Below are 12,803 nucleotides of genomic sequence, written 5' to 3'. Positions count from 1 at the left end.
GGTTACCGAGGGAGGTGGTGGAACCTCCAGCCTTAGAGGTTTTTAAGGCCCTGCTTGACAAAGCCCTGGCTGGGATGATTTAGTTGGTGTTGGTCCTGCTTTGAGCAGGGGGTTGGACTAAATGACCTCCTGAGGTCTCTTCCAACCCTGATCTTCTATGAGCCTGTTTAGTGGCAAGTAATAGACCTGGTTGCAGCTGTTTGATCACCAGCTGTGTCCTTTTCTCTTGTCCTCTCCTTCCCCGCCCCCCCACACCCGGCAATTTTGAACCAAAATGGCTAGGGCCACCAGAACCCTTCCTGATGCTAAGACTTGATCTACTGTGGTGTCTAAAAGTTGTTTAAGGCCTTACTATGCTTGGTCAATGGAAAAACAGGGCCTGGTACAAAAACCCATCGATTACCTTCTGAAAACATCCATCAGTTTCTTCCTGCAAGCGCTGTAGCCGGGACAGCTAGTGACAGTTGTCCTAACAGTGCCTTGAGATGGCCTTGGACTGAAAGGCAGTGGGATATGCTGGTTTGAATCCCAGATCTACCCTGAGGCTTCCTTCAGTCAAGGTGACTTCATGCTGCTGCTGCTTATCTGAGAATCAGGAACTCTGTCTTGGTTTCCCATAGGTGAAATGATCACTTATTTATACCAAAAAGAAAAGGAGTACTTGTGGCACCTTAGAGACTAACCAATTTATTAGTCTCTAAGGTGCCACAAGTACTCCTTTTCTTTTTGCGAATACAGACTAACACGGCTGTTACTCTGAAACCTGTTATTTATACCATGGGCTCACTAGGGTAGGTACCAGTGTGGCTGGCCCTGTTCAGACATAGCGGGGTTCTGATCTATCTAGGACTCTATTGTGTGCTGGAGTAGAAGCTTGGTAAAGGTTCTTCAATCTCACAAATCAAGGCCTAACAAGATCCAATGGATAGAAGCTGACAAGTTCAGAAGTAAGGCGCAAAATGTTTAATGGGAGGGTAACTAACCAGGGGAACATCTTACCAGGGGTCAAGGGGAATTCTCCAATCACTTTTAAATCAAGATTGGATGCTCTTTCAAAGAGATCTGCTCTCGTTCAATTAATTCATGCAGGAATTAAATTCAGTGAAGTCCTGTTTTATGCAGGAGGCCAGTGTGTGCAGATGACTACAATCATCTGGCCTTGTCTATGAAATCACAATTCGCTAACCCTCCTGTGGCTCTGAAATGCTCTGCCTTGCTAAAAGCAAGGTAACACGAACACAGGGTGAGACAATGAAGCTGGAAGACGGTATTGAAAGGATTGCAAGGGTTTATTGCTCTAGAGACAGACTGATATCACAGTGTCTTACAACTGGCCCTGAGGTATCACAAGTACCTTGGGGTGGTTAGCAATTGTTTAGACAATGCGCAGAGTCCAGTGTAGGTGCAGCGCTGATCTTGGACTGTTTCAGGTGGTGCTATTCTTTGCTAAAAGAGACAATAGTAATTAGCATCCACACTGATCAAAAACACATGTGAACTAGAGCTGGGCCGCTGCTGGATTGTGGGGGGGTTCGCAGGCCAAAAATTCATTTTGGGTCTGAGCAAAAATGTTCAAGCTCTCAGCAAACTGAAAACTCAAAATTGGTGTCAGCTGGAACGCAACGTGTTTTGACCAAATCAGAACAGTCTGTGGCCACATTTTAAATGTAATGCAAGTAAAGGAGACCTGAAAAAGTCCCTTTAGAAGTAAAATAAAACCTTTTTGTTTCAAAAACTGTCAAAACAATGTTTTGATTCAGCAGAATTGTAAAAGATTTTTACATACACAAACAATTCAGCAAAGTCAAAACTTTCAGTGGTGCTCAATCTGCATTTTTTTGGTGCCAAAATTTCAAGCAAAAAGCTTCACCTAGCTGTAGAAGATAAAAGCGGCCACACCACATCAGACCAATGGTCCAGCAAGCCCAGCAGCCTGCCTCTGATGGGCTAATGCACCAGAGGGAATGAAAAGAATGGGGCATTTTTGAGTGATCCATCCCCTGTTGTCCAGTCCCAGGTTCTGGCATTTGGAGGCTTAAGGCTTGTGTTCCTGGCCATCTTGGCTAATAGGTCCATCAATGGCTATCCACCATGACCTTCTCTAGTTCTTTTTGAACCCAATTATACTTTTGGCCTTCACAAGACTAGAATAGACTCTGCCCCTATGCGGGGGACCCTTTGCTGAGCACATCAAAATACTTGGACATCTGTGGCTCCTGCTACAGCTGCTCTATCTATCCCTGGAGGGCTTGGGCTAGGGCTAGCATACTACCCCATGTAGAATATTGATTGCTCCACCAGTAAGACGTAGAGCCAAGCTGTCCAGGAGTTCCAGGCAACCTGCAGCCCTGTCTACACCACCACCACCCAGAGAGAACCTCCATCTCAAAGGGGCCTCCTTTCCCCACAGAGATGAGCTGCCCCATAGTAGCATCACCGTCCTCCGCTATGGTAGGAGATGGGGGCTAGTAGGGTGACATGTTGGCAAACGGACACTTTGAGAGAGAGAAAGAGATAGAGAATGCATGCGTGTGTGTGTGTGTGTGTGTGTGTGTGTGTGTGTGTGTGTGATGAAATAGTTTCAACACAACCCCAATTTTTCAAATAAGTTTTGGTGGAAATTTTTCAACCTATCCTAATTTTTACACAAGGCTCATCCCATCCACACACAGTGGTCTTGTAATTAAAGCATTCTGATATGGGAGATCTTGTTTCAGTTCCCAGCTGGGAAACAGGCTTCCTAGGTTCTGAAATGCTACAGCAGTGTCTCCGCTCCTGTTCTGGGCTATGTTGTAAATCACGATTTCTGGGCCTCTATTTCCCCACCTGTGAAACAGGCATGATCCTCCTTCCCTTTGTCTAGTTAGAGACACTGGGGCAGGGAGCCTCTCTTGCTATGTGGCAGGAGGTCTGTGTTGCTGGCAGCGGGAGGCACCTGCAACTCCTACCATCGCAGGAGGTGCCTGACCCGGTGACAAAGAGAAAGCCAAAATGAAACGCAAACCCCACCCAGCGGAATGGGGGACAACACTGCTAGGGATCCCGGAAGTGAGCTCTGCAGTGGGCCACCACTACCAGAGTACCGATAACTAGAGCTGAGATGTAGTGGGAAGCCATGCTGGCTAGATGGCTTGAGAGAGAGGTTGGGACCAAGTGGGGTGTGGGTCTGAAAATCAATGGGATCTGGGCATCCTCTGGACACGCAGAATGGGGTGTTGAGGATGCCAGAATAGGCTGTCTGCAGAGCCACTCACCACCCGGAGAAGTCTCTGGCCTTCCAGGCAGCAACGACCTCCGCGAGGTTCCCTGTAACTGCCCCGCTGGGCAGCCGCAGGTCATCAGAGACGTCGCCGTTGAAGTTCCCGCAGGATGCGCACAGCTTGTTAGCCAGACTCTCGCCGACTTTCAGCAACACCTCTCCACTGGGACTGAACAGAACCTGCAGTCCCGAGGCCTGGACCACGGCCACGCCACCCTGAGACTCGCTCACAGACACACTGGAGATCTTCACCGGGAGCAGCACCGGGTGCCCGTTCACCTGGAACACACAGACGGGGAGGACAGGAAGACATGGGGGTGAGTGAGACTGAGTGACAACGCCGCAGGGCAGCGGGGCCTGGAGTCCGTGGGCCACGTCGCAGGGTAACGGGATCAACTGGCTCCATCGGAGTGTGGAATTCCTCTCCCTTCCCATTCAGAAAATGACCCATTTTGGCATAGAAACAATTTGATAAATTGGTGAAAAATGTCAATAAAAACCTGGCCCATTTCCAAAATGGGCAGCACAAAAATGGCTTCAAGTGGATGTTCAATATTCCCACGATTTTAATTCCCAGCAGCTCTGTCTACAATAACTGTAAAAAACCGTTATGTCCATGCACAACAGGAGGGGCAATGGACATCTTGGGTCTGTGCAGAGTGGGGTCTAGTGGGTTAGAGCAGCAGGTGGGGAGGGACTGGAAGCCAGGACTCCTGGATTTTATTATTTAGTTAGAGCGTGGCTCTAATAGAAGGAATCTCTCCCCTGTGTCTCAGCCCCAGTTCTGACCCAGTCCCCTCTTACCCACGTCTCCTTGTTCCTCTTGACAATGACAAAAGCCTCCTGGAAGAAGACGTAGATGGCTGCACCAGCCACCACTCCCCCGTTGCTGCACTGCTGGACCTCTACCACCACCCTGAACCAGGAGGGGGCGCTGCCGTTGCAGAGCGAAGCCACCTCATAGGCCCCACTGTTGAGGACCTTCCCTGAGGTGCCATCGAAGGAGGTGAGCCGGGCTCCGGGGAGCAGCGTGCACTGGCCTTCCCGCTTCACGCAGCCACGCACCCCATCCTGGAGCGCACAGGCCTCTCCAGCAGGGCAGCTGTGTGGCTCGCAGACGAGCCCAGCTGTGGCACGGCAGGTGCACGTCTCAGAGCAGCCACTGGAGACGACGCTCTCCCCAGCCTGCAGGGAAATTCCCAAACAACTCTGTTAAATTTTCACTGGAGAGAGAATCAAGTCTCCATATCAGTGGCGGGAAGCAGCCATATCTCCCTCCCCAACACCCCTGACGCGGGCAGCTGAGGGAACCCTGCTAAGAACAGATGCAGAAGCACTGATAATGCCAAGACAGACTGCCCAGATCGGCCGGGAGAGGCCTGATTTCAGGTGCCCGCTTCCAGCCTCTCAAGCGGCTTCTTGTCTCTCCCTTCATCTTTCAGCTTAAGGGAGTCAAGTCTCAACATCCCTGGAACCAGTGGTATCCAAACACCCCAGAGTGACCAGCGAGCAACTAGAAAACAGCAGCAAAGACACGAGTAAACTGTGTGAACAGCAATTTTTTTGCCTTGCTGGCAACTCCAAAAGAAATTGTTTCAGGTCAAACTGAAAATGAAGTTTGTCAAAACTTTCAGCGCATTTCAAAGTCCAAAAAAGATAGTTTTGGGTCAAACCCACTATTTTGTTTCAACAAAATCAAAATGTTTTGTTTCAATGTCCATCATTTTTACACCCTCGAGACTGGCTCTATTCATACAACTGAAGGAAATTTTGAAACAGAAAAGCTGATTTGAACCAAAAAAAACCCCAAATTGTTTTCTTTCACAGCTGACCCTTTTAACACATTTGCGGTTGGTTCAAACAGTAGCATCCCCAGAATTCACAAAAAACCTGGTCCAACAGGCAGCCCATGGGATGGATCCAGCCTACAGGGGACTGTTCCGTCCAGCCCACAACCACACATTCTACAGCAAAGCAGCGTCTAATCTCTGCACAGTGTGGCCTCACACGCACCACCCGTGCGAGGTGACTCCACATGGAGGAGGCACTTTTGGGGGACATCACTAGAAAGGTTGGACGACCAACAGCATGGAAGCATAGAACTGAATTACCCACGATAGGACAGAGCCAGTGTCAGGAATTCTTCATCAGGATGGAAAGTTTAGTGCCGAATTTATTCAATTAAAAAGTTCCTGCATTCCTCACTACAAAAGGCGTCGCAAGCCACTGGTTTCAAGATTTCCTTTAATTTTATTAACAAAAACAACCACAAGTGTTTGAGAATGCTCAACACTGAAACAAAACTTTCCCATTTTTTTTTTGGTTCAAATGAACTTGGTTTCAAAATTTCCTTTAATTTTATTTTAAAAGAGAAAACCAAACCGAAAAATCAAAATGTTCCATTTAAAAAATGCTAAAACGAAACACTTGGATTTTTTCTGAATTTTTTGTCAGGTTGTTTTTTGGCTGAAATATTTCAACTAAACCAACACAAATTTGCAAAACAATTTGGTGTTACTGAATCTGCATTTTTCTCTGGTGGGGGGGAAGGAGGGGGCAAAAGGTCTGGGGCAAAAATTCACCCAGCTCTAGTTGCAAGACCACTAGTGCTCCACAAATTTCCAGATGTAAAGGACAAAATTCAGCCATGCTGTTGGTGGATTGCAACCCTCTGATGTTGAAAGAAGCTGTCAATTCATTAGGTCAGAGCTAGAAATAGCCAGATGCAATTAGTTCCATAGTAGGAATTTCAGAGGTCTGTGTGCATTTCCCAGTTCCTGCCCCCAGCTGCTGCAAGGAACCAGCTCATACTTTGAAGGTCTGTACAACCCAAGTAGTGACTCGTGGGTGGAGCTTATTCTGTGGGTGGAGCTTAGGGAAGTACCACACCCTCTTTGTTTTTTCAGTGGGACCCCTTGTGCCCTCAACTCAGCTCCTCTCCCTCCTCCTCCTGTTTCAGTCAGGTCAGCAGGTAGCAAGGGCAGCAGCCGGCCTGAGAAACTTCACACCCCGATACCGCAGCACCCACCCTGATGTAGCGTCCGTTGTGCACACAGCCGCACCCATCCACGGACACGCACCCCTCCCCATCGGCCGCGTAGCCCACGTCGCACTGGCAGCCTTCAAAACACTTCCCGGTGCACTGGGCAGGGGTGGACAAGCCAGCGCAGGTGAAATCGCAGGATCTAGTGCACAGCTCGTAGTGGCTGTTGGCCGGGCAGGCCAGAGCTGGAGAGAGAAACAAATGAGAGAGAGAGAGGAATAAAACAGAGAGTAAATGCCCAAGCAACACTACAGCAAACCCATGTGTTTTAGATCCATCACATGTACACCAGGTGAATAAGGGCATGTCTACACTACAGACTTAAGCCGACCTATGTAATTACTGCAGTGGCCGATGTCCACACTACCCTCCTTCCGTCAGTGATGCATGTCCTCACCAGGAGCACTTACACCGACTGCAGAGGGCCAGTGAGAGGGGCTGAGAGCCAAGGCTTTCAGCTCCCTGCTGGGAGCCAGCTCCCCAGGCTCCCAGCTCCCAACTGGGAGCAGGGGCCAGCCGCCTGGGCTTCTTCGCTCCCTGCTGCGATTGTGGAGACAGTCACCTGGGCTTCTCGCCTCCCCAATCCCAGCCAGGAGCAGGGGGCAGCCACGTGGGTTTCTCGCCTCCCCAGTCCCAGCCAGGAGCAGGGGGCAGCCACTCGGGCTTCACGCCTCCCCATTCCCAGCCAGGAGCGGGCGGCAGCCACTTGGGCTTCACGCCTCCCTGCGCGGGGAGCCGGGCAGGCACAGCCTGGCTCAGAGCAGGGAGCCAGGGGCAGTCAGGCTCAACTGCCCAGCTTTAAACTGAAAAAGCAGCCAACAGCTGTTGTAAGGAGCGCAGTGTCTAAACGGACACTGCCTTGCCCTAACTACCCTGACAAAAGCCCTACGCCTCTCGCGGGGGTGGAGTTACGATGTCGGTGTATTAGGGCACTTACATCAGAGGGACACGGCTGTAGTGTGTACACTGACATAGCTAGGTCGCCTACGCGGCTAAAGCTGGTACAAACAGGTGTCTTGTGATTACCTGTCGGCACTTTGGCTTATAACAGCACTCTTGTCTTGTGACCGTCTATCACAAGATGGCACCTATTGGTTAGTTGCTTGTATCAAGTCTTTAGGCCTTGAACCTTAGCTAGTTTGGCTATGCTACTGTTAAGGGGCCTGCAGGCTTTTCCGCTACTGCCTTCAGCCACACCTGCAGCTTATTTAGCGTATGCCCATATGCCTATAGCAACATAGCTACGTGGGTCAATAACAGTGCAGATGTTCCCATCAGGGCTCTGAGACCCACCCCCCAATCCTATTCACAGACCAAGCTCTGGTTTTTTGGCTGGGTTGGTTGGTTGGTTGTGTTGCCATGGAGACACACCTTTAAGACACCAGTGTTCTGGGTTCAATTCCCAGCTCCACCAGGGACTCCTTGGCCTGAGCAAGTCAAGTTATTTTTCTGGATGTTTTCTAGTTTGTTTGGTTTGTTAAAGACCAAGCTGCTGTTGCTGATCAGGTTTTTTGGGGGGTGGGGCAGTGGTAGGGTGAGGAGAGGGCTGGGATCAAGAGATCTGGGGTCCCAGGGAGTGGGGATGATGCAGGAGGGGGAGCAGACAGAGGAGGGATGAGGTCTGGGAAGTTACCTCAGCCCAGGGCTGTAGGTTGCTCTATAAACTTACGGCAGAAGGAGGCCGTTCTCCAGGCTCTGATTTTGGCCCCAGCTGCCTGGCACGCGGCCGCGTAGGCCTGGAGGCTCTGGCAGAGGGTCTCTCCCGCCCCATTGGCAGCACACATGTCATAGAGACAATTGGTGAGGTACTCGGCGGGGCTGACCAGCGAGTGACAGTCTCTGAAGGGACCCGAGGTGGCTCTGATCAGCCCACAGGAGCTCTCGACCTGGTACGGCGCTGTCTTGGCTGCATCGCAGACCGGGCACCTCTCACCACAGCCGTCGGCGCACATGGCACCCTCAACGGGCACCTTCCAGGAGGCCCCAAACTCATCCGCGTTCTGGGCACTCTTCCCACCGGGCAGCAGGAAGTCGTCGTTCTTGTCGCCGTTGAAGTTGCCGCACAAGCCACACACGTGTCCCTTGTAGGAGCTGGGGATGGACACCAAGGCGTAGTAGGAAGCATCGTAAAGGAATTTGAGGCCAAAATCGGTCTGGACGACAACATTCTTCCCCTCCTGGTTCACGCGGATTCTCCCGCTGTCTAGGGCCAGAGGCAGAGCGTAGAGCTCCCCGTTCACCTGTGCCAAGGAAAGGGACGTTTGCCCATCACTGCATTAGATTCCGGAAAGACTGACTTGAGTTTTGTCATGTAACTTCCATAGGCTGATCTACTCGGGCTTCCTGGGACTCGGGCCCATATTGGCTCTTCTTCCTAGGCAAGGCCAAGTTCTGTCTCTCCTCTAGCTAGTCCTCCAGGACACATACCTGGACGAGACAAATTGCCAAGGCCTCTCTCTTGCTGTCTATTTCTTTATTTATCTCGTTTTAGCTTAATGCAGGATCTTGATTTAAATGTAGTTGGGAGAGGTTGGGTGGATTTTGGAGAGAGGCTGCCCCGACATTTGTGGAGATATAACCCATACTACCACCATTTTTTGCCCCACTCTTGAGGCTAGACTACTTCTAGACTCGGCGTATGAGACCACCGGCATTTCTGACTTAGTAGAACTACTCTGAAAATGGAAAAGGAGGACTTGTGGCACCTTAGAGACTAATAAATTTTTTTGAGCATAAGCTTTCGTGAGCTACAGCTCACTTCATTGGCATTTTCCCACCCCAGCCCCAAGGAAAATTTCAACTTTTTTCAGCAAATCACCAAAATATTTCTGAAATGGCACCGTGGTGCCACAGGGGAGTTTGTTATACAGTCGGGGGAAATAAGGCACATAAAGGGGAAGGGACCTGCCCACGGTCAACCAGCAGAGCAGCTGGGAATAGAGCCCAGGTGCCCTGGCTCTATTCTAGGTCCTTATCTGGTCTGCATTAATTTGGTATCTGAGCAGCCCTTTAGCATATTTATTGTGACAATCTGCCTGGGAGGCAGGGCAGTGCCATTATCCCCATTGTACAACTGGGGAAACTGAGGCACAGATGGACGAAGAATCTGTCTTCACTGCACAGCTAACCCGAGTGATTGGTACTCGAATCTGAGCTTAGCCGAGCCTGGGTGTGTGCCTCCCCACTGCAGAGCCCTCCCTGCATTCCCGTGCCCTCGCCGTCTCCAGGCTCGCCCGTTCTGCCTGGGGGCATAGCCTGAGTGATGAGACACTCTGGGATCCTTTCCCAGTCAACTGTGAGAGAACTTACCTGTCCTTAGGCAGCAATTGTGGGAAGGCACTGGAGGACCATCCACACTCGAATGACTGAGCCTGCGTCAGCTGCCAGCCCACATTGAAGTTCTAACCCACCAGGAGCTGGGTCAGCTAGCCAGGGTTTAAAGCCCCAGGTCAGAGGTTTTTCCATGTGGACAGTGGAAGGGTTCGGGCTAACACCCAGGTTACATGTACAGGGACTTGCTCAAGGTCACACAGTCAGCCTCTGATGGAGCAGGGACTGGCACCCAAATCTCCCAAGCACCCTCACCATGGGGGCCATCCCTCCCCTCCACTCCAGCCATGCTACATCTGGACGTCAGGGCACCCGGGTCAGGCTAGGGAATAACCAGCAAATATGGAGTTGGCCAGCAACGGGGCTCAAAGCACACAGGGACCTTACCACAACACTCCATTTCCTCCCCCTCTCCACGGTGATGGCATAGCCATGGACAGAGACTACCAGCATCCTCGTCCGAGCCACGCGACCATCGCCAGAGCTCTCCTTCTCCACCACCACAGAGAAGTTCGCCAGCCGGCCACTGCTGCTGCAGAGCTCGGCTAAGGTGTAAGCACAGAAGCCCTGGAAGTCGAAGGCCCGTCCGTCCAAGGTCAGGTAGTGGGAATCGCCGGCCACGGTGCATTTGCCGCAGCCCATGGCATGGCAGCCCAGGACTCCGTTCTCCACCCTGCACTGCTCGTTGGCTCCACAGGAGGCCTCCTGGCACTCGACAACCCCATTGTCTTGGCACCGGCATCGCTGCCGGCAGGAGGTGCTGGCGTAGAACTCCTCTCCCTTCCTGTAGTACCTGCCCTGGTGCACACAGCCGCACTGCGCGACGGGGACGCACCGGTCTCCGCTCAGGAGGAACCCGGCGTCACAGAAACACCCTTCGGCACAGGGAGCGTCACAGCCGTCCGGCGCTGAGAGCCCGTGGCAGGTGGCAGGGCAGCCGCTCCCACAGAGCTCGTAGTGGGAGTTACGGGGGCAGGTGGGGCCTGCAGGAGAAGATCAGAGGGAACGTGCAGATGGGGGTGAGATAAAAGGCCCATTAAGGTACAGTGGACAGAACTGGGGTGGGTGTGAAACTGGGAGTCAGGCCTCCTGGGTTCTATCCCCAGCTCTGGGAGGGGAGTGGTGTCTAGGGGTTGGTGGGGGGCTGGAGCCAGGATTCCTGGGTTCTATCCCTCCCCAAGCTGCGTGAGCCTCAGGCCACTCTCCATTAGATAGCAGTAAGCCACAAATGTGCGTGGCATGTGGGTGAGAAATTCTGACATCCACTCCCCGTGTCCCCAGCAGCAGGGGCTGGTGCGCACACGCCAGTCCCTAAAGTAGCGTCCCACAGGCGACACTCACTGCAGAATGAGGCTGTTCTCCAAGGCCCTATCTGGATGCCCCCAGCCTGGCAGGCCGTCACGTAGGCGCCGATCGCACCGCACAGAGCCGAGTGATGACCCTCGTACTGGCAAGTGTCGGAGAGACAATCATTGAAGAAGGGGGCTGGGTCGATGGCCCCGTGGCACTGTCTGAATGGCCCGTCCCCTCTGGTGAGGACCCCGCAGTACTGGTCTCCCTTATAGGGTTGTCTCTGAGCCTCACTGCAGACTGGGCAGTCCCCGGTGCAGCTGTCCGAGCACCCTGGGACCTCCCCCACCTTCCAGCTCTCTGCGAACTGGACGGCGTCGGCGGCCCGGCTCCCATCCCTCATGATCAGATCTTGGCCGGGGCTCTGGTTGCCATTGCCACATAGACCGCAGAGGGCATTGGCGTAGGTGTTGGGCATGGTAACCTGGACCAGGCTGCTCCCATCAAAGGTCACCCTCAGGTCGAAGGCGGTCTTGATGAGGACTTGGGCTCCGCTGATGTAGGCCTGGAGCGTCTCCTCGTGGTAGTAAGGCAGATCCACAAAGACTCCATCAACCTGGAACAGACATGGCATGGCCAGGGCTTAATTTTGAATGAACACCACAAGGAGGGGGCAGGGGACAGGGACCTAGGACTCCAGAGTTCTATCTTGTGATGAAGTTAAGGATTTTTGTAGTGTTTTACATGAATAGTGTGTGTGCGCCTCAGTTTCCCTGTGTTGCCTGTTTAACAAGATGGTGAGAGAGGGTTTGTTGTTGCAGAGGACCAGGTGTGACCTCGCCTAGCAGCCGGGACCCCCGGACAATGGCCTGGCGATGGGGAACCCTAACAACTGGTGACCTGGTGAGTAACAGGCCCACCCCAGCTTGACAGTCAGCCAGTTCTGGCCTGTGGGAGGACAATGGGCTGAGAAGCAAGGACCCCGGTGACCTGACCAACCAGTTCCAGCCGGAGGGGAATAAAGGACAGAAGAAAGGGGCCCCACCCTGTTTATCTGGGATGGACAAAGGAAAGGGGAGGAGTTGTTGGGGAAGGGGATATAGGATGTTCAGCTGGAAGGAGGGGGCTGCTGGACTGGAGAGAGAGAGAGCAGCCAGAGCTCACCTGGGTGCAGGGGAGACTTAGATGAGCTGTGCTGAGGGAAGCCAGGCCTGAGGCCCAGAGAGTTTCCTCTGCTGGGTTCAGATGCTCAATAAACCCTCCTGTGTTACGCTGGCTGAGAGTCACTCCAGTCTGGAGAACAGGGGGCATTACTCCCTCTGGAGTCGAGGCCCCAGGGGTCCAGAGCAAGTGGACTCCCTGAGGGGGCCCAGAGTGAGAGATGTGCTGAGGGCTCAGAGGGGTATGGTTTCAGGAGGAGGAGGGGCCTACGGCTTGACCCCCGAGAAGGGCTGTCGCACTGAAGGGGGTTCCCAGCAGGTATCGTACGGAGCCGAGAGAAAGCACGAGTCCTGTGAATCCATGACATATCCATGGCTCCGGGTGGGAGTGGTGTCTAGTGGTTAGGGCTGGGAGCCAGAACTCCTGGGTTCTATTCCCAGCTCTTCCACTGACTGTCTATGTAATTTTGGGCAAGTCTCTGTCCTGCTGTGTGCCTCAGTTTCCCTGTTAATTAAACAGGAGCGGTACATATTCTTTCTACAGAGCCTGGAGACCTGTGCCTGAAAATCACCAAGGAACAGCTGAGTAGAATCTTTGACCTTTGTAACAATAATCTCCTCCCCGTTTCCTGCACCGCAGCTCTGCGCTGAGCAGCTGGGCTGAGCACTGACATTGAGGGAGAGCGCCCCCTACTGAGCCCCCACCCCCATTATGTAGCTG

At 52.6% G+C, this 12,803-nt stretch overlaps 1 protein-coding gene across 1 annotated transcript in view; it reads right to left on the bottom strand.

The window, feature by feature from the left end:
- Window positions 1-3,250: 3,250 nt before the first annotated feature.
- Window positions 3,251-12,803, bottom strand: part of LOC102932611 (IgGFc-binding protein) — a 31,797-nt gene continuing 22,244 nt past the window's right edge. Inside the window, exons 14-19 of the mRNA XM_043535578.1 lie at window positions 10,974-11,538; window positions 10,026-10,615; window positions 7,972-8,542; window positions 6,288-6,487; window positions 4,064-4,444; window positions 3,251-3,538 (exon numbers count right to left, since the gene is read on the bottom strand). Of these exons, the coding sequence (XP_043391513.1) occupies window positions 3,251-3,538; window positions 4,064-4,444; window positions 6,288-6,487; window positions 7,972-8,542; window positions 10,026-10,615; window positions 10,974-11,538 (2,595 nt within the window). The remainder of the gene's footprint in view (window positions 3,539-4,063; window positions 4,445-6,287; window positions 6,488-7,971; window positions 8,543-10,025; window positions 10,616-10,973; window positions 11,539-12,803) is intronic.

This window comes from Chelonia mydas, chromosome 24, assembly GCF_015237465.2.
Source record: "Chelonia mydas isolate rCheMyd1 chromosome 24, rCheMyd1.pri.v2, whole genome shotgun sequence".
Taxonomy (NCBI): Eukaryota; Metazoa; Chordata; order Testudines; family Cheloniidae; genus Chelonia; species Chelonia mydas.
Note: the sequence above shows the minus strand (reverse complement) of the source record. Positions and strands in the feature narration are given on the sequence as shown.